Raw genomic sequence first — 25,751 nt, 5'->3', positions numbered from 1 at the left:
TGCTTTGCTGTACAGCAGAAACTAACACAACATTGTAAAGCAACTATGCCCCCCCCCCAAAAAAAACTACCAAATTAGATGGAGAATATAAAACAATCTTCTTCATACAAATCACCAATAGGATAGAGGTAAGATATATTAGTAGCTGAAAATGTTTCATCTAATACAATCTTGACTTGTCTGGATACCATTTCATCAACCTGAAGGGAGAATAAATGATGAAGTGAATTCCTAATCTAATACAGATAATGGTCAACTTGGAGGAAGTAGTTGGCTAAGAGCATGTGATAGGAATCTGAACAGAAAGTTGGTGTATCATCTTGGCACTCATGATGGCAGTGTCACGTTGGATGAAAATGGCTCCAAACTTGATTCTGTCCTCTTCAATACTTGTATTAATAATTTCGGTGAGAACTGGAGTTGTTAAACAAGGTGTAGGAATTTCTAAGGGTTGATAGATTTCAAAAAGACCTCAGAGGTTAAAATGACAAGTTAACCTGACGTGAAAAATTGCATAAGAATAGAGATAGAATGGCTTAAAGATACCACACATTGAAATACTTGAGGTATTAATGGCTCTCTCCAATTACTGTAGATTTGATCATTCAATTTCATAATAAAGCTAATCAACCTTAGAAGTCAGTAATAGAAGCTTATAGTAGCCCTCTTATATTCTTGCTCTCTGAATGCTTCCAAAGTGTTGTATCTAATTCTGGTGCTATATATTGAGGGACATTGAAAAAATCTATAGGGAAGCAACTCTTATTTAATTTAGTTCATTTATCAATTTATTTAATCAAAGAAACTCAGCTTTCAGATTGTTTAGTATTTTGCTTTCCTAGAAAAAAGATTGTAGAAGCTTCCATTCTTCTCAAACATGGAAAAAAGTGTTTCCAAAAGGTGGAGTAAGGGTGCATGGTCTCCTGGACTAGAAGATGAAGTCATGATCATGAGAAGGGGAATAGTCTCATGATTCCCTGTGTCTTCCAGGCGGAGTTCTGTCAATTATAAAAGGCTGAGGCTCTCAGTAGGTGGTCCTTTTGATGATCAAAGTTTCATAATTCTGGAAGTTCTAATTCTCTAGACCAAACTATGAAATTATATTTAAACCTCAGATATTTGCCAAGTGAGACAGATGTTTCCACAAACAAATGATTATTTGGGGTCTAATGGCTCAAGCATTCATTTCATCTGCACTTAATTATTTCCTAGCTAAAAGCAACCAAGTGAAGTGCCCAGAAGTAGAATGTTGTGGTTAAAAGCTCTGGATTTAGGCTCCTATACCCTGAAGTAATATCTGGAGGACAGTGGGCTTAGATGTTAACTTTTTAAAAGCCCCATTTTCTCATCTGTAAAATGGGAAGGATGAAGATAATACCATAATCAGGGAAGTTGTTCTGAGGACTAAATGCAAGACTAGACATGAAAAATTTAGCCTGGTGTCTGGTTTCTAGTCATCATCTGTAAGTAGTAGCTTAATGACTGTTTCAGCCAAACACATATTTGGCTTCTGGCACTTCTCACTGTACCAACATCTTAACAAATATGTCTAAAGTCCTGCTGTCTTTACTGTTGGCCAGGAACCATCTTGAGTCTGTATTAGCTGTCTGGTTAAAACATTAGTAGAGCACCCTTAATTTAATTTTATTATTTTAAAGTATTTGCTTGGCTAACATCTGCTAACACCCACTTAAAAATGGTTTCTATATCATTTCTGTGATTTGCTTAATAGCTCACTTGTGGCTTAAAGGAGACTTGAGAATATTATAGGGAATTTTTTTTCTTTTTTAAAGGATAACTTCAGTTCTGGGCGCTACTATACTATTTTCTCGGTATAGATGAATTTATTATTTACTAGATTATAATTTTGGTGGTTAAGGTGTATTATCTCACCCAAATCACTTTTAGATCAGTTGTGTATTAATTCAAATTTAACCAGAGTTTGAAAAAATGAATTTATGCCTCTGAATGATTAAAATAATAGGCAAAATTTAGACCCACAATATGTCCAGAAGAAGGTATTTTGTTTTTGGCATGATATACGCCTAGAACTTTTAGAAGAAAGGAAAAAACTAGTTAAGTTGAATGGAATTCAATCTTCTGCTTGGAGTATGCAGACATCTTCTTACTGTTAACATAAGATATTATTACCTTACTAATTATTCTTCTAGAACAGCATTCACCTAAATTCAGATTTCCAAGACCATCTCTTTAATGCTAGAAGGGAATAATAGCATTTATATTTGTATTTACTTTTTAACCTAAAAATGAACCAGCACCATTTATAGAAAAGACTAATCTTTCCCCATTGAATGGCTTGGCAGTGTTTTTGAAAATCATTTGACTGTAGATGTAAGGGTATGTTTCTCTAATCTCAATTCTATTCCATTGCCTAAGTGTGTATCCTTATGCCAGTACCACTCTGTCTTTTTTATTCCTTTTTGTCTCCCAGCTTTATTGAGATATAATTGATAAACAAAACTGTATATGTTTAAAGTATACAATGTGATGATTTGATACATGTATACTTTGTGAAATGATTACTACAATCAGGTTAATTAACACATCCATCACTTCACATAGTTACCATTTTTGTGAGTGTGTAGTGAGAACACTTAATATCTACTCTCTTAACAATACAGTATTAGTAATAGAATAGTCACCAAGCTGTACTTTAGATTCCCAGAACTTATTCATCTTATAAATGAAGGCTTGTATCCTTTGACCAGCAACTCCCCATTTCCCCCACCCCGCAGCCCCTGGTAATCACCATTCCACCAGTTTCTGTGAGTTCAACTCTTTTTAAATTCCACATATAAGAGATCATATAGTATTTGTCTTTCTCTGTCTGGCTTATTTCACTTAGCAAAATGTCCTATAGATTCTCTCAGGTTGCTTCAAGCGGCAGAATTTCCTACTTTCTCATGGCTGAAAAATATTCCATTATGTGTGTGTGTGTGTATACACACACCATATATATGTATATATACAACATACATCATATGTATATGTTGTATGATAATACATATAATACACACACACACACACACATGAGAGGGGGAGAGAGAGAGAGGAAGGAAGGTAACATCTTCATTATCCTTTCATCTGTCTACGGACATTTAGGTTGTTTCCATGTCTTAACTATGGTGAATAATGCTACAATGAACATAGGAGTGCAGATATGTCTTTGAGATACTGATTTTACTTCCTTCAGATATATAACCAGAAATGGGATTGCTGGATCATATGGTAGTTTGCTGGATCATATGGTAGTTCTATTTTTAATTTTCTGAGGAAACTTCATACTGTTTTCTATTTTCTTGTTGATTTTTGTCTAATTGTTCTATTCATTATTACAAGTGGAATATTGATATCTCCAGGCTTTATTGTTGAATTGTCTTTCTCCCTTTGATTCTGCATAGTTTAGTTCCATGTATCTTGAGACTCTGTTGTTTTGTGAATATATGAGACTCTGTTGTTTTCTCATGTTTTTTGATAAATTGATACTTTGTATCATTTCAAAATGTCCTACTTTGTTGCTAGTGACAGTTTTTCTTTCAAAATCTACTTTGTTTGATATTGGTGTAGAGTGTCCATTCTTACTTGGTTACTGTTTGCATGGTATATCTTTTCCATCCTTTTACTTGCAACCTATTTGTGTCTTTGAATTTAAAGTTTGTCACTTGTAGACAACATATAGTCAGGTCGTGTTTTTATTGTCGTATTGCTTCTTAAATCCATTCTGCTAGTCTCTTCTGCCTTTTGCTTAGAGTGTTTTAATACATTTACATTTAACGTAATTACTGAGATGACAGGATTTATGTCTACCATTTGTATGTGTTTTTATATGTATTATGTCATTTTTGTTTTTATGTTCCTCCATTACTACCTTTTTGTGTTAGATATTTTCTTTTTTTACTATATTTTTGAGTTCATTTTTAGTGGTTGCCCTGAGTATTACAATTAGCGTCTTAATTAATAATGTTATAATTTGGATTAATACTAATTTAATTTCAATAGCATAAAAAACTTTGCTACTATATAGGTCCCTTCCCTTTCCCCTCCTTTAAAAGTTACACCTTTACTCATCATGTGCCTATCAATACATATTTATAATTGCTTTATGCTATTGTATTTCAATTCAGAGGGGAGAAAAAAATGTTATATGCAAAATATATAGTTTTACTGTCTTTACCATTAGTTACCTCTACCAGTGCTCTTTTTTTAAAAGTAATTTATTTATTTATTTATTTATTTATTTTGGCTGTGTTGGGTCTTAGTCGCTGCGTGCGAGCTTTATCTAGGTGTGATGAACGGGGGCTACTCTTCATTGCGGTGCATGGGCTTCTCGTTGCAGTGGCTTCTGTTGTTGCAGAGCACGGGTTATAGGTGCACAGGCTTCAGTAGTTGTGGCACTCAGGCTCAGTAGTTGTGGCTCGTGGGTTCCAGAGTGCAGGCTTAGTAGTTGTGGCTCACGGGCTTAGTTGCTCTGCGGCATGCGGGATCTTCCTGGACCAGGGCTCAAACCTGTGTCCCCTGAATTGACAGGCGGATTCTTAACCACTGTGCTACCAGGGAAGTCCCTACCCATGCTCTTTTTTTTTTTTGAGTTTTATTTTATTTCTTTATTTTTTATATGGCAGGTTCTTATTAGTTATCTATTTTATACATATTAGTGTATATATGTCAAATGCAATTGCCCAACTTATCCCACCACCCATCCCTGCTTTCACTCCTTGGTGTCCATAAGTTTGTTCCCTACATCTGTGTCTCTATTTCTGCTTTATAATCTGGTTCATCTGTAACTTCTTTTTAGATTCCATGTATATGCATTAATATATGATATTTGTTTTTCTTTATCTGACTTACTTCACTCTGTATGACACTCTCTGGGTCCATCCACATCTCTACAAATGACCCAATTTCGTTCCTCTTTATGGCTGAGTAATATCCCATTGTATATATGTACCACATCTTCTTTATCCATTTGTCTGTCGATGGGCATTTAGGTTGCTGCCATGACCTGGCTATTGTAAATAGTGCTGCAATGAACATTGGGGTGCATGTGTCTTTTTGAATTATAGCTTTCTTTGGGTATATGCCCAGTAGTGGGATTGCTGGGTCACATGGTAATTCCATTTTTAGTTTTTTAAGGAAAGTCCATACTGTTCTCCATAGTAGCTGTATCAATTTACATTCCCTCTAACAGTGTAAGAGGGTTTCCTTTTCTCCACAACCTGTCCAGCATTTTTTGTTTGTAGATTTTCTGATGATGCCCATTCTAACCAGTGTGAGGTGATCCCTCACTGTACTTTTGATTTGCATTTCTCTAATAATTAGTGATGTTGAGCAGCTTTTCATGTGCCTCTTGGCCATCTGTATGTTTCCTTTGGAGAAATGTCTATTTAGGTCTTCTGCCCATTTTTGGATTGGGTTATTTGTTTTTTTAATATTGAGCTCCATGAGCTGTTTATATATTTTGGAGATTAATCCTTTGTCTGTTGACTCATTTGCAAATATTTTCTCCCATTCTGAGGGTTGTCTTTTCATCTTGTTTCTAGTTTCCTTTGCTGTGCAAAAGCTTTTAACTTTCATTAGGTCCCATTTGTTTATTTTTGCTTTTATTTCAGTTACTCTAGGAGGTGGGTCAAAAAAGATCTTGCTGTGGTTGATGTCAAAGTGTGTTTTTCTGTAGTTTTCTGGTAGCATCTTTAGGATTTTGTATGGAGAATATCATGTCATCTGCAAACAGTGACAGCTTTACTTCTTCTTTTCTGATTTGGATTCATTTATTTCTTTTTCTACTCTGATTGCGGTGGCTAAAACTTCCAAAACTATGTTGAATAATAGTGGTGAGAGTGGGCATTATTGTCTTGCTCCTGATTTAAGAGGAAATGGTTTCAGTTTTTCACCATTGAGGACGATGTTGGCTGTGGGTTTGTCATACATGGCCTTTATTATGTTGAGGAAAGTTCCCTCTATGCCTACTTTTTGCAGGGTTTTTATCATAAATGGGTGTTGAATTTTGTCAAAAGCTTTTTCTGCACCTATTGAGATGATCATATGGTTTTTTTCCTTCAGTTTGTTAATATGGTGTATCACATTGATGTGCGTATATTGAAGAATCCTTGCATTCCTGGAATAAACCCCACTTGATCATGGTGTATGATCCTTTTAATATGCTGTTGGATTCTGTTTGCTAGTATTTTGTTGAGGATTTTTTCATCTATCTTCATCAGTGATATTGGCCTGTAGTTTTCTTTTTTTGTGACATCTTTAGTTTTGGTATCAGGGTGATGGTGGCCTTGTAGAACGAGGTTGGGAGTGTTCCTCCCTCTGCTATATTTTGGAAGAGTTTGAGAAGGATGGGTGTTAGCTCTTCTCTAAATGTTTGATAGAATTTGCCTGTGAAGCCATCTGGTTCTGGACTTCTGTTTGTTGGAAGATTGTTAATCACACTCTCAATTTCTGTGCTGTGATTGGTCTGTTTATATTTTCTATTTCTTCCTAGTTCAATCTTGGAAGGTTGCGCTTTTCTAAGAATGTGTCCCTTTCTTCCAGGTTGTCCATTTTATCGGCATATAGTTGCTGTAGTAACCTCTCATGATCCTTTGTGTTTCTGCAGTGTCAGTTGTTACTTCTTTTTCATTTCTAATTCTGTTGATTTGAGTTTTCTCCCTTTTCCTTTTGGTGAGTCTAGCTAATGGTTTATCAGTTTTGTTTATCTTCTCAAAGAACCAGCTTTTAGTTTTATTGATCTTTGCTATCATTTCCTTTTCTTTTTCATTTATTTCTGATCTGATCTTTATGATTTCTTTCCTTCTGCTAACTTTGGGGTTTTTCTGTTCTTCTTTCTTTAATTGCTTTAGGTGTAAAGTTAGGTTGTTTATTTGAGATTTTTCTTGTTTCTTGTGGTAGGATTGTATTGCTATAAAGTTCCCTCTTAGAACTTCTTTTGCTGCATCCCATAGGTTTTGGGTCATCGTGTTTTCATGTCATTTGTTTCTATGTATTTTTTGATTTCTTCTTTGATTTCTTCAGTGATCTCTTTGTTATTTAGGAGCACATTCTTTAGCCTCCTTATGTTTGTATTTTATACAGTTTTTTCCTGTAATTGGTATTTACTCTCATAGCATTTTGGTCAGTAAAGATAATTAATATGATTTCAATTTTCTTAAATTTACCAAGGCTTGATTTGTGACCCAAGATATGATCTATCCTGGAAAATGTTCCATGAGCACTTGAGAAGAAAGTGTATTCAGTTGTTTTTGGATGGAATGTCCTATAAATATCAATTAAGTCCATCTTGTTTAATGTGTCACTTAAAGCTTGTATTTCCTTATTTATTTTCATTTTGGATGATCTGTCCATTGGTGAAAGTGTGGTGTTAAAGTCCCCTACTGTCGATTTCCCCTTTTATGGCTGTTAGCATTTGCCTTATGTACTGAGGTGCTCCTATGTCAGGTGCATAAATATTTACAATTGTTATATCTTCTTCTTGGAATGATCCCTTGATCATTATGTAGTGTCCTTCTTTGTCTCTTGTAATAGTCTTTATTTTTAAAGTGTATTGTCTGGTATGAGAATTGCTACTCCAGCTTTCTTTTGATTTCCTTTTGCATGGAATATCTTTTTCCATCCCCTCCCTTTCAGTCTGTATGTGTCCCTAGGTCTGAAGTGGGTCTCTTGTAGACAACATATATACATGTTTTGTTTTTGTATCCATTCAGCCAGTCTTTGTCTTTTGGTTGGAGCATTTAATCCATTTACATTTATGGTAATTATTGATATGTATGTTCCTATTACCATTTTCTTAATTGTTTTGGGTTTGTTTTTATAGGTCTTTTCCTTCTCTAATGTTTCCTGCCTAGAGAAGTTCATTTAGCATGTGTTGTATAGCTGGTTTGGTGGTGCTGAATTCTCTTAGCTTTTCCTTGTCTGTAGAGGTTTTAATTTCTCCATCAAATCTGAATGAGATCCTTGCTGGGTAGAGTAATCTTGGTTGTAGGTTTTTCCCTTTCATCACTTTAAATATGTCCTGCCACTCCCTTCTGGCTTTCAGTGTTTCTGCTGAAAGATCAGCTGTTAACCTTATGGGGATTCCCTTGTATATTATTTGTTGCTTTTCCCTTGCTGCTTTTAATATTTTTTCTTTGTATTTAATTTTTATTAGTTTGATTAATATGTGTCTTGGTGTGTTTCTCCTTAGATTTATCCTGTATGGGACTCTCTGTGCTTCCTGGACTTGATTAACTATTTCCTTTCCCATGTTAGGGAATTTTTCAACTATAATCTCTTCAACTATTTTCTCAGTCCTTTTCTTTTTCTCTTCTTCTTCTCAGACCCCTATAATTCGAACATTGGTGTGTTTAATGTTGTCCCAGAGGTCTCTGAGCCTGTCCTCAGTTCTTTTCATTGTTTTTTCTTTATTCTGCTCTGCAGTAGGTATTTGCTCTATTTTATCTTCCAGGTTACTTGTCTGTTCTTCTGCCTCATTTGTTCTGCTATTGATTCCTTCTAGAGAATTTTAAATTTCATTTATTGTGTTGTTCATCGTTGTTTGTTTGCTCTTTATTCTTCTAGGTCCTTGTTAAACGTTTCTTGTCTTATCTCCATTCTATTTCCAAGATTTTGGATCATCTTTACTATCATTACTCTGAATTCTTTTTCAGGTGGACTGCCTATTTCCTCTTCATTTGTTTGGACTAGTGGGTTTTTACCTTGTTCCTTTATCTGCTGCTTATTTCTCTGTCTTCTCATTTTGCTTAACTTACTGTGTTTGTGGTCTCCTTTTCGCAGGCTGCAGGGTCCTAGTTCCCCTTTGTTTTTGGTGTCTGTCCCCCGTGGATATCGTTGGTTTGGCACGTTTTGTAGGCTTCCTTGGTGGAGGGGATTGGTTCTTGTGTTCTGTTGGATGAGGCTGGATCTTATCTGTCTCGTGAGTAGGACCGCATCCAGTGGTGTGTTTTGGGGTGTCTGTGTGCTTATTACGATTTTAGGCAGCCTGTCTGCTAATGGCTGGGGTTGTGTTCCTGTCTTGCTAGTTGTTTGGCATAGGGTGTCCAGCACTGGAGCTTGTTGGTCATTGAGTGGTGCTGGGTCTCAGCATTGAGATGGAGATCTCTGGAAGACCTCTCACTGATTGATATTATGTGGGGCTGGGAGGTCTCTGGTGGTCCAATGTCCTGAACTCAGCTCTCCCACCTTAGAGGCTCAGGCCTGACACCCAGCTGGAGCACCAAGACTGTCAGCCACACAGCCATGTACGTGGTGAGTTTCTTGCCTTTTGGGAAGTCTGAGGGCTTCTGCTAGCGTTCAGGAAGTGTTCTGTAGGAGTTAGTCCACATGTAGGTGTATTTTTGATGTATTTGTGGGGAGGAAGTTGATCTCCACGTCCTACTCCTCGGCCCTCTTGAAGCTCCTTCCAGGAACCCAAACGCATTCTACTATCCACTTTCTACTTGGCTGCTTTTTTCACTGTGGTTGCAGAGCTCTTTGCTTTCAGCCTTACTGCTGAGGTAGGGAGAGAGTGATGGGAATAGAGTGAGGTAAAATGTCATAAACCTCGCTGTTCTTAATTAGATTTTGCTGTTTTTCTTGAATAATCACTTTTTTAATTATTGCAAGCCTTTGTTTAATTTCCAGAGTTGTGAAAAAGTTGGTTTTGATAATTTTTCCAGTGTTCTTTTTTGTTTTTTAATGGAGGCATGTATTTTCAGTCTTTACTCTGCCATTCTTGCTGACATCTAATCTTTTTTTCTTTCAGTCCTTTAGTGAAATGAAAAATAGCCAGCCCACTCCACAGCTCTTTTATTTCTTATTCTTACCATGTTGTTTTATTGCAGCTGCTACATAGTCTGTCAAAGCCTTCAGTGATCACTTTCGTCCAGAAGGCTTCAAGTTAGTATTTAAATAACTGTTTTGAAAGAAGGCGCCGTGGACTAATTATTTTTCCTTTCCAGTTGGAAAAGTCAGATAGCCATATTTAAAGGTCTTTTGTCCTTAAATACCATATCATAAATCAGAATTTAGTGCAGAAAACAGAAACATTCTAGGCATTTCAAGCAGGAGGGGTTAATACATTGCATTAGATGGATACAAAGGAACTACAGGTATGAAGGAGGAGTGGAGTCTAGGCTTTGTCTTTAGGAACAACTTCCAAGAAAATAAATATGACTCACAAGAACATCTACTTTTGAGGACAGACTTTATTTTAAACTTGTCAGAAAGCAGCTTTGAGTTTTATTGTCTTCTTTTGTTATTTCTTTTGCTTGTTTGCTTTCTTTGGTGTAGTCTTCTGCTTTTATTTTTATTATTTCTTTATTCCTGACTTCTTTGGCTTATTTTATTGGTCTTTTTCTGGAATCTGAGTTGAATGATTGGAACATTTATTTTCATTATTTCTTAGTTTTTAATATATTAATTAGGGCTTTAAGATTTTTTTTGAGTACTTACTGTTTAGTGACATTCCATAGGTTTTAGTTTTTAATCAATCTCATTCTAATTTATTTTTTCTACTTCTATACTTCTGTCTTGATTTCCTTTTTAATAAATTTTTTCTCCATGTAGAGAACTTTATATTTTATTACTGAGTTCTGTTTTTTTTATTATGGTTTTATTAAATTATGGTTATAAATGCTTTATTGACTTTTTATGGCCTAATATATAGTCTGTTTTGAAAATATTCTGTTGGCATTTGAAAATAATATGTATTCTTTGTTAACCATAAATACACAAATACATATGTGTATGTGTATATTATATGTATTGTATATACACACATACAGTATGGATGGGTAATTTTAGTTCTCAAATTATTTGTAACTTTATGTTTTGTTTCACTGCATAGTCAATTTCTAAGAAAGGTGTACTAAAATACAGTACTTTTCAGTTTTTCAAATTTTCTCTGCTATTTAACGATTTTTGCTTTTTTATTCAGTGCATAAAGCATTATCATTATAGTGGATTCTTTCTGAATTGTAACAGTTCAGTCAATAGAAAGCATTATTTTTGTCTTGTATAACAGTATGTCAGAAATTGATATCACACTTGTTGTTCTGGTATACCTTTGTCCAGCTCTTTATTGTCAGTATTTTTGCAATTGTTTTGCTTGTGCTTTTTAATTTTAAAAAATACTGTTAACCCTCAAATAGTGTTAAATATTTCTCTATTGACCAAGAAAATGAACTAATTCACATTTATGCTCTTGATTTATATATTTGATTTTATTTCTGCCATCTTGTTTAGTTCTTGTAATTTTTCTTGTTCCCTTTTCTCCTTTCCCCTTTCTCTGTTTTTGCTAGATTAATGGGTCAATTGTTTAATTGTATATGAGGCAGAGGTCAGGGGCTCTCATGCATTGGATAAGTTAAATTTAGCAAATCTTTAAAATGTATTTTTATATAAACCTTAAAGCTAACATATCTGTAGCATCTTTTCCAAGTAAGGTAAGATCTCTAGTTTACTTGTAATTTTGTTTTTCTCCTGGCATCCCTCCTACACTCCTTGAGACAGAAGATGTAGAGCATTGCTGTTCCAAGTTGTCATTACTTTTACACTATGCCTCTTAGACTTTCTGAATTCCTACTTTATAAATACATTAAAAATAGAGCAGCATTATCTGTGATTACTTAAAGTTGAAAATGTAGTTTTCTGTTTTATTTTACTAACAATTTAACTGTAACTTTCATATCAAAAGAAAAAACTCTAATAAACAAACAAAAAATGATTTTAATCCCTCTGAAATGGTTTACGATAGTACTGTACTAAGGTAAAGTCAGATATTTTGAGGAATACCCATGTCCTTCCCTGAAAGAGTTCAAATGTGTTAGATTACTTCTTGGTAAAGGCAATTCATCATCAGACCAGTCAGATTTATTGGAATTAAAAAAAATACTCCTTTAGCTTTCTTTTACTTCTCTACTAATCTACAGTTCTAAGGCTTTTCCTGTCTAGGCATAGAGAAATGGATGATCCAGAAAACCTATTAACATCTTTTTCCATCCTGTTCTTCAGTACTACTTAATAGTCTACTTTAGTTTTATTCCAAATATATCATTGTATATAAGTGAAAGAAAGAAAGAAAGAAATGACAATTCCCAGTGAGCAAACAATTTCAGTTTAAATATTCTATTTGTGTTTGCTAATTATCTGTTTGGGCTTCTTACAGAACCACCCAGTCTGGAGGATGCAGGGAAGATGCTGAATGAGACCGTGGTAGTGAACAACCCCATACAGCTGGAGTGTAAGGCAACTGGAAATCCCTCACCTGGTAGGTGTGTTTGTGGACTCTGTAGCTTATTAACATTTTAAGATTTCTGCGAATTGCTAAATCTGTTTATAAGCATAATATAGTAATTACTAATAAGGGAAATATTATAGAATATATTTCAAGGGTAAAATATTGTTAAGGATATCATTAGGTGGATGATATTTTTGAATTTTCATTGCTTTTAACTACATGAAATAATTTACTCATTTAAACAATGTAGAAATATGTGAATAATTATCTTACTGTCCTTACTATGACCACAGAACCCACAATGGTATTGTATATAAATTTTTGTTGAAAAATATATTTTTATCTAGTCTCAATTGATTATCTTTATAAATCATTCATTTGATGAGACTATTATTTTGTTGATTTTCATCACCAGTAAGTTATTCATACTAATCAATAATAATATAAAAATTTTGAGGCTAATAGTATATATAGTGTTTGGTTTTGATTAGATGCATAAACAAAATTTTATAGATGAGAGGAATATATACTACACCAAAAGAAATAGAATCGGTTAAAAGTTTGCTATCAAACAAATACTGATATTGGATTGGCCAAAAAATTCGTTCAGGTTTTTCTGTAAGATTGTATGGAAAAACCCAAATGAACTTTTTGGCCAACCTAATACATTAGAGATAATGTAAAGAATATTATTTTTATAAGTTCACTTCAGGACTCTTATATTGGCTTGGCTATTCATGTTTTTCTAGTTTACCTCCTCCTAAAAATCAACCCTAGAGAGATAATTAAACAGATTAAAATAAGATGATAAGCATAAGAATAAAGCAATTGTTACTGTTGTAGTTAAGCTTCGATTTAGTGTGTGTATTGAGCTTTTAAATGAAAAGTTTTAAAAAGATGGGTTTCTGTCCTCTTCCCCTTGCAGCTATTACATGGTACAAAGATAATCGTCCACTGTTAGGTTCCAGTAGCATGACTTTCTTGAACAGAGGACAGATCATCAATATCGAAAGCGCCCAGATCACAGATGCTGGCATATATAAATGTGTGGCCATCAACTCAGCTGGAGCTACAGAGTTATTTTATAGTCTACAGGTCCATGGTTAGTGCTACTTCTCCTAGATTCATCCTGGAGTGAAGAAGCATTCAAAATGATTAAGTGCATCTATAAAATTCTAGTGTAAATATTTAACAGAATGTGTTATTGTCATCTTTACTTAAGAATGCAGTATTCTAAAACTGATAAGCGTTTATATTTTCTGATTCCCATTAAATGCTCTATTTTCACATGCTATTGAACTTAAGTTTTCTTTAGATGAATTGCTGCAAATAGTCATCAACAGTCTTATCAGCTAATGACATTGGCCCTGTTTGTAAATATTGTCTGTCAGAATCATAGGTTTTAGTTCAAGAAATGTTTCCAAGTTATTATCTCTAATAATGCTTTTAAGAGGAGTTCATAGTTAACATACTAGAGTAGATACAGTGTAAGGAAACACACACAGATACACACAAAGCCTGGAAATCAAGAAATAAAAATGTAAAACATTACTGTGGACACAACATATAGTTTTATTATTTTGAGATGTAATATTCCATGATGTTAACATATCTTAATTTTATTTATTTTTTTATTCCTTTTCAGTGCCCCCATCAATTTCTGGCAGCAATAACATGGTGGCAGTGGTAGTTAATAACCTGGTGAGGTTAGAATGTGAAGCCAGAGGTATCCCTGCCCCAAGTCTGACCTGGTTGAAAGATGGGAGCCCTGTCGCTAGTTTCACTAATGGGATACAGGTACTCTCTGTCATTCCTTAAGTGAAATCTACCATCTAATTATTCAATACAGGAAGTATAAACAAGTAAAACTATTAAAGGGATTTGGAGAGCAAGGATTCACAAATGTTATCCAAACATGTACCCGTATACATCCATAAATACCATGGGCACACAGTTGTGATTTCTAAACAATTCATTAAAAGCTCAGTATATCTAAGAGTTCCCTTATCTCATATGTAGTGCTATATTTTGACCATTGTTTTATATACTTTCTACTTCCCCCCCAACTCTCTGCCACCACCATAAAAGATACCCTATGCAAAGAAATGTTCATCAACAATAAAAACAGGAATTTTTTGGTAGACGTTATATTTAAATGTCTGGAAATAATCAGAATATTTACTTCAGAGTAAATATTTACACAGAGTGTATTTACTTCTACTAAAACATCATATAAAGAAAAATTATAAAGGCAACATTATGAGAAGTGAAATTTGAGTCTGACAAAAAAATTTAAGTACATTGCACTGACTCAAAATTTAAAATACGGAAACACATATATCTCATTGAAAGTGTACTTCAATTTTGCTTTGCTTAGCAGAGAGCATAGTTACTCCACCATTCTACTTCTTGAGCTTTTCTTGAAAATCCATTGCTTGCAGAATTTGGGATCATAGACTATCCAGAGTCCATGTCAATATTAAAGGTACAACTACATCAGTGGGATAAAAGGACAATGAATGTGACTAATTAATTTATTTGACTGCTACCATGCTGTTAATTTTACCTTCTTACTTTTTCTCTCAAAGAAAAATTAAGAGGAGGATTAGCTCCTCTTATTCCCACTTCTTCTTGTCTTTCTCCCCTGGTGGCTTTTTCTCTTTCTGTAGTAAGTATTGATAAAGTTGGATCTTCACTTGATCCTGTATGTAGAGAGTTGTGTTCAGTGGTTATTACCAAGTTTGGTTCTAGCCTCTGTCGTCCTCCACAGATAAGATGAGAAGGGGATTAAATGATGCTTGCCCTCTTTAAAACATCCAAGTAGAAATCCTTCTAGAGGCAAATGTTCAGTTGATCAATCTCAGAAAATAATTGAAAAAGTATGTTTACACCTACAATTCTCAGGAGATATGTTGGTTCTTTAGCTTTATGTTCATCAACAGGTTCTGTCTGGGGGCCGCATCCTAGCCTTGACCAGCGCGCAAATCAGTGATACGGGGAGATACACCTGTGTGGCAGTAAATGCTGCTGGGGAGAAACAAAGGGACATTGACCTCAGAGTATATGGTGAGACATTTTAATAATTACTTCTGCTCTGATATAGCTGTGTTTAAGTCCTAATGTCATTGAGGAAGTTAAGAAAGTTTTTGACAATAAAGAGCTGTGAACAATAGAAATTATCAAAATATTACAAGGTTAATTAAATCAGAGTCACCCTTTCTGCCTTATATTTGACTTTGATTTTCCTTTATTGAAGTTCTGAGAAATAAAGATGCATACATCCAGCATGTAGGGTGTTGTTTTTATGGAGCACTCTGAAGAACATGACTATGGAGAGATCTTTGCAGTTTGGAAGACATTCTTCTCCCTAAAGCAAAGCTCTGTTCAAGTAGCTCTCTTGATCTATTCTACTCGAAGCCTGGATTTTCTTACTTTTCAATTATATGTATAATCAGCATATTTTATAGTCAGTACTATGTCTATGAATTAAAGGATATTTGAGAAGCAAAAGTTAAACTAAACATAAACTTAGGCAAAATTCAAGTATTTTTTCTTCCTACCTATGATGCAGCTGTAAGGTACAAAAGGAAAGGTCTGATTCCATCACACCAAGAGGCCCCTGGAACAAAGTTGGGGCCTCAATGGCCTCCATTCATAGATTACACTTGTCATTCCACATTTTAGTATACCTTTGCATTTAGAACTTTTTCAGGGTTTTACTTGCATTATATTCTTGGTTCCTGGAATAATGGATTTGTTCTGTAGTCCTCAAAGAGTATCTGTTTAATGCAAGCCTTCTCTTCTAAGTCCTACCTCACTTCCAAATAATTTACTCCTGTTCAAAATATATTACTTTTTTTTTTTTTTTTTTTACCTCCAGGCCATGTGGATTGACTTCCCTTTTTGAGTTTGCCAAAACAAATGTAATCATCACAAATAACTTACGTAATAAGTCCACATTTTTTAATAAAAAGGCCCCTTGTCTCAACATGGATGCCATGCATCTCTAATTAAGCTAAAAAATCCCAGCTGGCATCAATAAATTACCCAAGGCTTATTATGCATCCCTCTTTTTTGTTGCTTCTGCAGTTGGCATGGGTCTGTATCTAGCCTCCAGCTGGTGCTCTGTGTCTGAGATAACAGAGGGTCTAAAATGCCCAACTGCAAGGAATCTAACTCCTTCCCTTAATGGGTCACTTTTATGCTTTATGAAGAACTGGAATGTTTCCAATCTAAACTATCCTTAGAGAATGATGCATCAATCTAAGTATGTGACACAACAGCTCCTTCAATCATGAACAAGCAAGCAGATGAGCAAGCAAACATCGGTATTCACTGGGTTTTAGTCAGCCCTGAAAATCTGGGATTGACTGCTTCCATTTCTGCACTGGTTAGTGTCAAAAGTGGACCTGGGAGGTGATAGAGAGTTGATGTTTTTCAGGAGTTATGAAGATGTGCGTCACTACTTTTTATCATTTATTAAGTACCCCCATACTACCTTTTTAGTCTGAAAACCAGAATCTTCCCTCTGTTATAAAAGTCAAGTGGCTAGCCAGCCCATGCGTATGTTTTAGAATGTGCATATGTGTTTAGTAGCCAGCCCATGCGTATGTTTTAGAATGTGCGTATGTGTTTAGTAGCCAGCCCATGCGTATGTTTTAGAATGTGCGTATGTGTTTAGTAGCCAGCCCACGCGTATGTTTTAGAATGTGCGTATGTGTTTAGTAACTTGCTGTGTGTATATATTTTGAATGTCAAAGAAGTGCCAGATTAAAACAGGTTTTTAATGTGAAATTAGCTTCCAGTCTATGTTCTACTATTCGTATTATGTCCCTATATTATATTCCTAAATTTGTGATAGTAACCTTGGCAATCTTGGATCTATTTGGTGCATGATGAATCTGCAGCCTCAGAGGTAAGTCCCCGTCAGATTTACATGGTAGAGTGTGGTGGTGTAGGAGGAGCAGACACTGTGTAACATAGCTTTCCCTACAATTACAAGAGTAGTTCATTAAAACTGTTTCTCCCTGGTATCAATTTGGAGTATGCATCACCATACTCTTAGGTGCTGAAACATGAGGATAGAGTTTTTAAATGCTTTGGATTCCTGTAGTACCTTATCTTTAAACTGAAGCCCTGAGAACTTTCTTAGAGATCACACACTCCCCGGTGTTTTAACAAGCATAACCCTGTGGCAATTCTGACTTGTGTAATTACATTTCACAAGTATAACGCGTAGGATGAGAAACAGACACAACACACCCCTTCCTAAGCAACATGACTGCAAAGCAGAATAGGGATAACATCTAAGGAAGCTGAGGATCTAAACGGTAGAAGCTTGTTCTCTTCTCAGACTAAACAAAAAGTTGGAAATGAAAGGGCAGAAAAAAATAGTTGTGCTGAGGTAATATATATCCTTGACTGTAATTAGATTTGCTTTAATTTATGTTCTTTAAGAAACAAATACTCTTTTTTATTCTTCTTTTTTTTGTTTTTTTTCTTTTTTTTTTTTTTTTGCGGTATGCGGGCCTCTCACTGCTGTGGCCTCTCCCGTTGCGGAGCACAGGCTCCGGACGCGCAGGCTCAGCGGCCATGGCTCACGGGCCCAGCCGCTCCGCGGCATGTGGGATCTTCCCGGACCGGGACACAAACCCGTGTCCTCTGCATCGGCAGGCGGACTCTCAACCACTGCGCCACCAGGGAAGCCCTACTCTACTGTTTTTGTATTTTTCCTCTCAATTGAAAAAAATTGAGTTTGATTCAACTCATTTAGCTTAAAGAAAAGTAATTGAAGGAAAAATATTTGGAAATAAATTAGCATTCTGCTTTCTTGAATTGTTTCTGACTTTTACGTCTACAAGCAGTCATAAAGAATCCATGCTCTTTTGTAAATTCTACAAATAATCTGAGATAAACATATTTTATATAGTTGTGGTACATTTTTATCCACAGAGGACAGACTTAACCTGAAATTATTTCCAACTGTGAAGTTGTATTTAGGACTCTCTATGCTAAGACTGGTGAATATATCTTTTTTTCATAATATCTTAGAAGATGGCACTCATTGTGCTGATTTTGCTGAGATTATAGAAGTTTTCATCTCAAACAGACTAGTTGTATATCTTTTATCTGTTGTCTCACATGTTAAAAACAATCCCACTCTTTTCTGTCACCCGTAGATTACTTTAGGCTTTTGGAAAGCCACATGTCTGTGTGCTGTTAAATTTAGCAGGACGGGCATCACAGATCTCTGCCCAAAAGTTCCACTGATCTGTTCCAACCATTGTGCATGGAGTTTCTTTTGTTAGCCTCATTTCCTTTGGGTTTAACACAAGTCCTGCATCCAGAAACAGCATAAGAAATACCCTCTAGTTCAAATGCCTTTCCCTGTGTAAAAGACATGGTAGCAGAGAAACCTCCTGGTTATAGAACACGGTTATATAACCTCCTGGTTATAGCCCCTTAAGCTATAGGGACTAGCTTAAGTACCCTGCGTTCATTGTCATTTTGCCACATGCAACAGTACCAAGCTGGAAACAATGGCCAATGGACTATCATAATGTTTCTTACCACAAAAATCTTATTTCTACCAAAGCATTTGGAATATCCTTTAGGATTCATTTCAATGAAACTTAACCTTTCTTGTAAAAAAAAACAAAACCAAAAAAACTACAAATATGGTAGGTTTCCTACAATCCTAAATAGTTATGGGATTTAGTGAGAAATGGCTGAGGAAATTCCCCTCTGTGCTTTTTTGGAGTGGCCCTTTTATAACAGGCCTGATTTTATCATTAGTTCATGATTTTGAATTATTATAAATATAAGCCTGAAAGAGTCCTTGAGAGCTTATGGAGCCCACCGTCTAATTCTTGGCAGGGCTGTACCTCGACCATCTGAGACAAATGATTGTTTACTCTATTTTTTAATACACCCAAGGGAATGCAGTTCCTTAAACTTCTCCAAGAACATATTTCACGATCTGACAAGCCTTATAGCCAGGGAATTCTAATTTTAATCTCATCAAAATTTCAACTCATTTCTTCTTTTTATGTAGTTGTATGCTGTACAGCTGGTCACTGTTTTAGTTTGGTCTTTAATGTATCATTTATCCCACATGGTCTTTATTCCATAGAAAACTGACAAGGCACCGTGAAAAACCAAAATGAGCTCTAAACTGCAAGTCAGAAGACTCCTAGTTTTGCCACCAATTAGTCACGTTATTTCAAATAAGCTCTTATCTGTCACCCATCTTATGTTTTGCAAACTGAGGTGGGACAGGATGATCTCTTTCAACTCTACTTTTTTATTTTGCCTCTATATTTATGAAATTTATTTTCTTTTGCAAAAATAAACATCAAAAATGTGTTTGCTTTAATACATTGTTATTTCCAAAATATTTCATGAGTGGTTTAATGCTTTGAAAATCTTAAGTGGTGACATCTAGTTCAAGAAGTTTCTTAAGTGGGCACTTGGTGAGAACTTCCAGTTCTAAAACTTTTTTACATGAAAAGTTAGTGAAAAAACTACTTCTATTCAACAGGAACACATTAATCAGTGATTTATGAACACTTGATTCTGAACGAAATGATGTGCAGAGGGTATGTTAGAATTACTGTGATCCTACATCTTAAAAGAACTAATAAAGTTATTCAGTATATGTCCTGATGATTAGTAAAGATAAGCAGTATGCTGGCCTCTTTTATCCTGAGGGAAAACCCATCTTTCACTTAGTTGCACCAAATATTATGGGAGAAGAACAGAACGTCTCTATCCTCATTAGCCAAGCTGTGGAGTTACTATGTCAAAGTGATGCAGTTCCCCCACCGACTCTGACCTGGTTAAAAGACGGCCACCCCTTGCTGAAGAAACCAGGCCTCAGTGTCACTGAAAATGGAAGTGTGTTAAAGGTAAGCCTATAGATTCATTTATTGCTTCTTATATTATTCCTAAGCTCACGGCTTTGGTATCACCACTATCAAAATAGTACCGCTATTAAACTTTACAAGTATTCTACTAATTTCATCTTATAAAATTCGAGGAACCCTTTTATTAATGAGGTTTGTAATATTTTTCAGTTTTATGCTTAGTAAGGTTTAAATATTATACTTAACTGTCAATTCATGTTTGTAGCCAGAAGCCATTCAAAAATACTTCTAGGAAAATATTATAGAAATATTCTAAGGAGTGCATCATCTTCAGTCATTCAGCCAATCAGCAAATACCCATTCTAGGTGCTCTGCATAGGGATGCAAAAAAGTATGACACATTTATGCAAAATGTCTTCCAATTTTGCATAAATATAGGAAAATTTAACAGCTCATGAAAAATGCAATGAGTGCTCCAAGTCTCTAAGTTAATTACCAAGTGGATGATATAGACAGTACATTTGGGAAAGATAGCAAAACGTGAGGCTGTGGTTGTCCAGAATAGTCTTGGAAAGCTACTTGGCTTTTTATGGGTAGATAGGACAAAAGGCCTGATTACGGGAAGCAAGTAAGCTAGTGTGACTGAAACAATTTAACAAAGTGAATTTTGGAAATAAGGTGGACTACGTTGATTTAAGCGAAATAAGAGCTAACATTGAAAGCCAACTTAAGGAATTAGGACTCAGGAAGCCAAGAGGCCATTGGAGTATTTATAAAATCCTCAATAACCGTATTTAGAATTGAAAGAATGGCTAAGTAATCTGCCTACGGTTACTAAGAGGCAGAAATGGGATTTGAATACAGGAGTATAGCTTCAGAATCCATGCTGCTAACCACATAGTTTCTAGTTAAAGGACTATTATTACTGTCAAACAAGGAGAGTCTTGGGAAATGGATAATGATTTTCAACACAAAGGAAACTAAGACGCTTACACAAGGAGGATAGAAGTATAGGAGAGAGTGAGAGGGAGGTGAAAGTGTATATTGGAGGCAAGAGGATGGAGTCGTTCGTAATTATGATCCTGTAACGATGGAGCCGGTGAGGAAGGAAAGGCCGGAGTCACTGATGGAGGAAAGTAGGATAAGTCAATTGAGCTATATAGGGGGGAAAAAAGCAAAAAAAAAAAGCAAAAAGCACTGCGCCTTCTCAGAGGCAGACCCCAGAGTTCAAGAAGGCAGCTGGTAGAATTGTCAAACCTCAGCTCTGACTGAATGATAGAGGGAGACGATTGTACAAACCACAGGTCCCAGCACTGCTAGGGGAGAGCTATACGTGATTAGAACTCTCCTAGCAAATTTTAGTGAGTAGAGAAGTTCATTTCTTCAGAGCACGGATCCCAATAGAGTTGGGAAGCCAGGAGAGAGGTGATGGTGAAGAAATCCTAGGATCCACTGAGTCTCCACCACTGAGGCTAGCCAGGCACCCTGGAATGTGTGGGTCCATAGGAAGGAACATAGGGTGAAGACCTCATGGAAATGAAAACTTCTAGTGTACCCCTGCTGTACTAAATACTTTTAATGATAACTCCATCTCCAATGATTCTCTTTAGAATGTTTTAGCAATTGATTTCAAAGCTTTCAGCAATTATATACTGTTTGTTGTACCTCTTAGATTATCTTATATTCTTATTTATACCTTGTTTATTATTAAACTCTTTTTTTTATGTTCACATACATTATATTCTCAACTAGATTGAAAACTCAAGTCAGAAACCATATATCACACCATACTTCTTTGTATCTTTTACCTATAGTACCTGGTACAAGATTCTCAATAACTGCTGAAAGGTCTATGAATAAATGATAAATGAGTATTAATGTATGTTGCAGATAAATATATGGAAAGTATTTACTGGTATTCAGTTATCTACCAAGCACCAAACTGGGTATTAGGAGATTGAGACTAATTGAGTATAATACCTGGCTTGAAGAAGCTTACAAACCCAAGATAGGAGAAGACATAATAAATTAATAGTATGGGTATTATTTTACTGAACGAGGACCTGGGCATGGAAAGATTGTATATTTAAAGCCCTGAATAACATATTCAGAAATTAATTGTGACTTTTTTGTTATTTTATCTGAATCGTATTTAAAAGGCCTTTCTAGACCTTCAACCAGTAAAATTAATGAGATTCAAATAAGGTATGACATAAAAGAATTGCTGAATCTTGATAAGTGTTGAATGTGGGTGATGGGCATATAGCCATCCATTTTACTGTTCCCTCTATTTTTTATATGTTTGAAAACCTTCAGAACACAAATGAAAAATCAGAGATCACAAATAACATTAATAGAAAAGCCCCAATTACTTACAAAATAGAAACTGTGGTTTCAAAGCATGATTTTGTTTTCAGATTGAAGATGCTCAGGTTCAAGACAGTGGTCGTTACACTTGTGAGGCAACAAATGTTGCTGGAAAAACTGAGAAAAACTATAATGTCAACATTTGGGGTAAGTGGGATCAGCCCCTGATTGTAAAGCAAATGATACAGCTTGTGGTTTAATCTTTGATTCTTTGTGTCAGTTCTTAAAATAACCAACCACGTAACTAAAATTGATCATAATACAGACATGGACACTAATTAATATGTTTAAATGATGCTGAACTGTCCTGAACATCAGCTTATATAATTAATTCAAGAGCAACTAGACAGATTTCTTGAACCTAAACATGTTGGTCACTGTAACTTTGATGTAGAACAGTTCTGCTCTCCTGCCTGATTAATATGCCTTTTAGCTTCTACAACTGAGATCCTCTAATGATTGAGTGTTCTCCATGAACAGAGAGTGTGTTGGTCAATTGAAAATAAGTCAAAAGGCTAAATTGTGTATGTGAATTATATTTGTGTGAGAGAAAGAGGACACGTGCACTTGTGGGTGGGAGATGGGATTACTCTGCTGACGAATGTGCAAAGCTATTCTTGCTTGAAGTTTTACTATTACTAATCAAGATAATTCTTAGGAATAGTCACAACTTTTATATCACTGTAGTTGTTACACTATGTTCAAAAGTGTTCCCATTTCCTACATATTCACCTTTATTTTAAGTACTTCTTTAAATTCATTTATAACATATTAAGCTCTCTTAATTTTGATTGTATTTGTTTAAACTTTTTAATTTTTGAGATAATAACCTGAAATTTACCTTTGATTATAAAAGTTAATTCAAAAACACATTTTAAAATAAAAATAGGTAGAGGAAGTAATCTAATTCCAATAGAGAATAAATATTTTATGTATAAAATGACTTGTTAATTATAAATCATTATTATCATTTTTAAAAATCTTGAGGAAAATTGTAAGAAGTATTATCATTCACCTGTAAAAGGATTTACTTTTAAACGACAGAGTTTACTATGCAGTACATTTATATTTACTACATATTTGTTATGTACCATTCACTTCTGTTCCTACCTCCTTCCATCCTTTTTCTCCCTTCATATTTCCTTTCTTTCCTTTCTCTTCTCATTTCTTTCAAATGGGGAAAATGTTCGTATAACTCCCAATATGGACAACAGTGAGCTAAGTCTTATCAAGTAAAGGTTGAAAAAAAAGAAGAAAAGAAAAATTTGGAGTGATGAATTAGAAAGTGAGATGAAGAATTCATTTTTAAAATGCTGTATTAGAGATACCTGTAGACTATTCACGTGAAGCTGTCCTCTATGCCATCAGAATTATGAGCCTATAGCTCAGGAGAAAGAGATAACAGCTAAAAATGTGAGGTTAGAGACATGAGTGTATACGTAGTAGTTGAGATCCCTTAGCGAGAATAAGAAGAATGTGTACAAAAGAGTACTGTATAGAATGACCCTCACATATCACATAAGAAGGGAGACAGAAAAAGAGACCCCCAAATGGGAAACTGAGAAGGAGCAGTCAAAGAGGGAGCAGGAAAACTGGGTAAAGCTTGTGTCATGGAAACTAAGGGACGATGGTGTTCCCAGAAGAAGAACACGGACAACAAATAAGTTGGACGTGGTTAGATAGATGAGTGAATGAACGAATGAATAATGGCACATTGCAGAGAAGCCAAATGAGACATAAAATACAAAGTGTACTTTACAACTGAGTAGACCAATGCCTCTTAAAGAGGAAAGCAGGTCGCAGTCAATGTAAGAATGAATGATAGGGGAGTGAAAGTCGAGACCTCAAAAATCATTTATAGAGTGACTCTGTGTTCTAGGTACTATGCCACATGTAGGCATAGAGAGCTTAAGAAGAAAGACAATGACACTGGTTACTGAGTTCAGTTTGGGGCAAGTTGAGTTTGACAGTGCCTCAAAGGCATCCAAGATGAGATGTTAAGTAGTCAGATATAAAAGTCCAGATCTCAGAGAGTATCTGCATTACAGGTACAGATTTGCAAGTATTTGTATTAGTGGAAGCCATTGGAGTAGAGGAGGTGGAGTTTGGGCTGGAGATCATGAATTTATAGCGGTGGCAATTTATGTAGTTGTCATTTTCTTCTGTAGAATTTTCATCTGTGGGATAGGTGATGACAGAGTGAACTATAGTATTCATCCCAAGTTAAGGGTATTGCCAAATAGGAAGAGCAATGGTGCCAGGCAGTTGAAAATATTGGCAGAGGACTAGCTGAAATTACTGATCATGAAATCTAAGTTGGATAGTGAAGTTGGTAAATAAAAGAGTAAGCAGCTAGGTTGGGAGGCTTCTGAGAGGTTTAAGGACTTGAGATTCAATTAGGTCATTGAACTGAGAATTGGGAATAGTTGAGTGAAAGAGCTATAAGGATAGAGCAGTTGTCAGAAAATGGCCTAAATTTATAAATTAATAGGAGAAGTGTTCTAGATGGTGAAGAGTATGGCCTCTGTTGGAGAACAGGATGAGCAGATCAAGGAACTGAGTAGCCAGGTGTTTAGGCGTGTGGATATTGAGTTCATACAGAATGTGGCAGGTCTTCATATAAAGAGAAAGGATAAAAACAAGTACCAAATTGTTCAGTGAATGGAAAAAGAATGACAGGTTCACAGATGGTGATAAGAAAAAAAGAAGTAAATGGGTGACATGAGCCTCAAAAGAATAGTGACTTTCATGGGGGTGATTGAACAATGGCTGGAAGCAGCACTGGCGGTGAGGAGGATTCTCCCCCTCCTCAACTCCCAGGAGCTTGGGAGGCTAAGCATCTATCACGTGATAATACTGCAGCCAGAAAAGTGTCCCAAGGGAGAGTTCAACCAGCAAATGCAGACTCAGCCTCTTTGAGTAAAGTGTGGGTAGTCAGAATTCACTTTGAGAGTTCCAAGCAGAAGCTGGAGATCAGTGGGGGGATGCAGACTGTGCAATCTAGGATAGGTAGCATGTCTGTTTCTCAGATCAAATTCCTTACCTCTGTTCTTTACTATATGTTATATGCCTGATGTCTTTCTATTCTGTTCAACATCTGAGATATCAAAGCTGGAGAGGCACAATGACTGGGTTAAATTTAAATTTGCTAAGTGTCTTCATTTCTTTTGGTGCAAGATGTCTAAATATCTAGACTGTATCTCCTTTTTATATCACTCTGAGTATTTTGATAATTAAGTTTCTATCTGTGAAAATGGGAAGTCTGCTATTAGGTATTT

General features: G+C 35.5%; 1 protein-coding gene across 1 annotated transcript in view; it reads left to right on the top strand.

The window, feature by feature from the left end:
* Positions 1–25,751, top strand: part of HMCN1 (hemicentin 1) — a 525,244-nt gene that overhangs the window by 304,479 nt on the left and 195,014 nt on the right. The window contains exons 37-42 of the mRNA XM_027083004.1: positions 12,170–12,271; positions 13,167–13,343; positions 13,887–14,038; positions 15,184–15,307; positions 19,973–20,148; positions 22,524–22,620. Coding sequence (XP_026938805.1) covers positions 12,170–12,271; positions 13,167–13,343; positions 13,887–14,038; positions 15,184–15,307; positions 19,973–20,148; positions 22,524–22,620 — 828 coding nt within the window. The remainder of the gene's footprint in view (positions 1–12,169; positions 12,272–13,166; positions 13,344–13,886; positions 14,039–15,183; positions 15,308–19,972; positions 20,149–22,523; positions 22,621–25,751) is intronic.

The sequence above is a fragment of the Aethalodelphis obliquidens genome, unplaced genomic scaffold (genome assembly GCF_003676395.1).
Source record: "Aethalodelphis obliquidens isolate GAN/ISIS:26980383/991018 unplaced genomic scaffold, ASM367639v1 scaffold48, whole genome shotgun sequence".
Classification (NCBI taxonomy): domain Eukaryota; kingdom Metazoa; phylum Chordata; class Mammalia; order Artiodactyla; family Delphinidae; genus Aethalodelphis; species Aethalodelphis obliquidens.
This window is presented reverse-complemented; position numbering and strand designations above follow the sequence as displayed.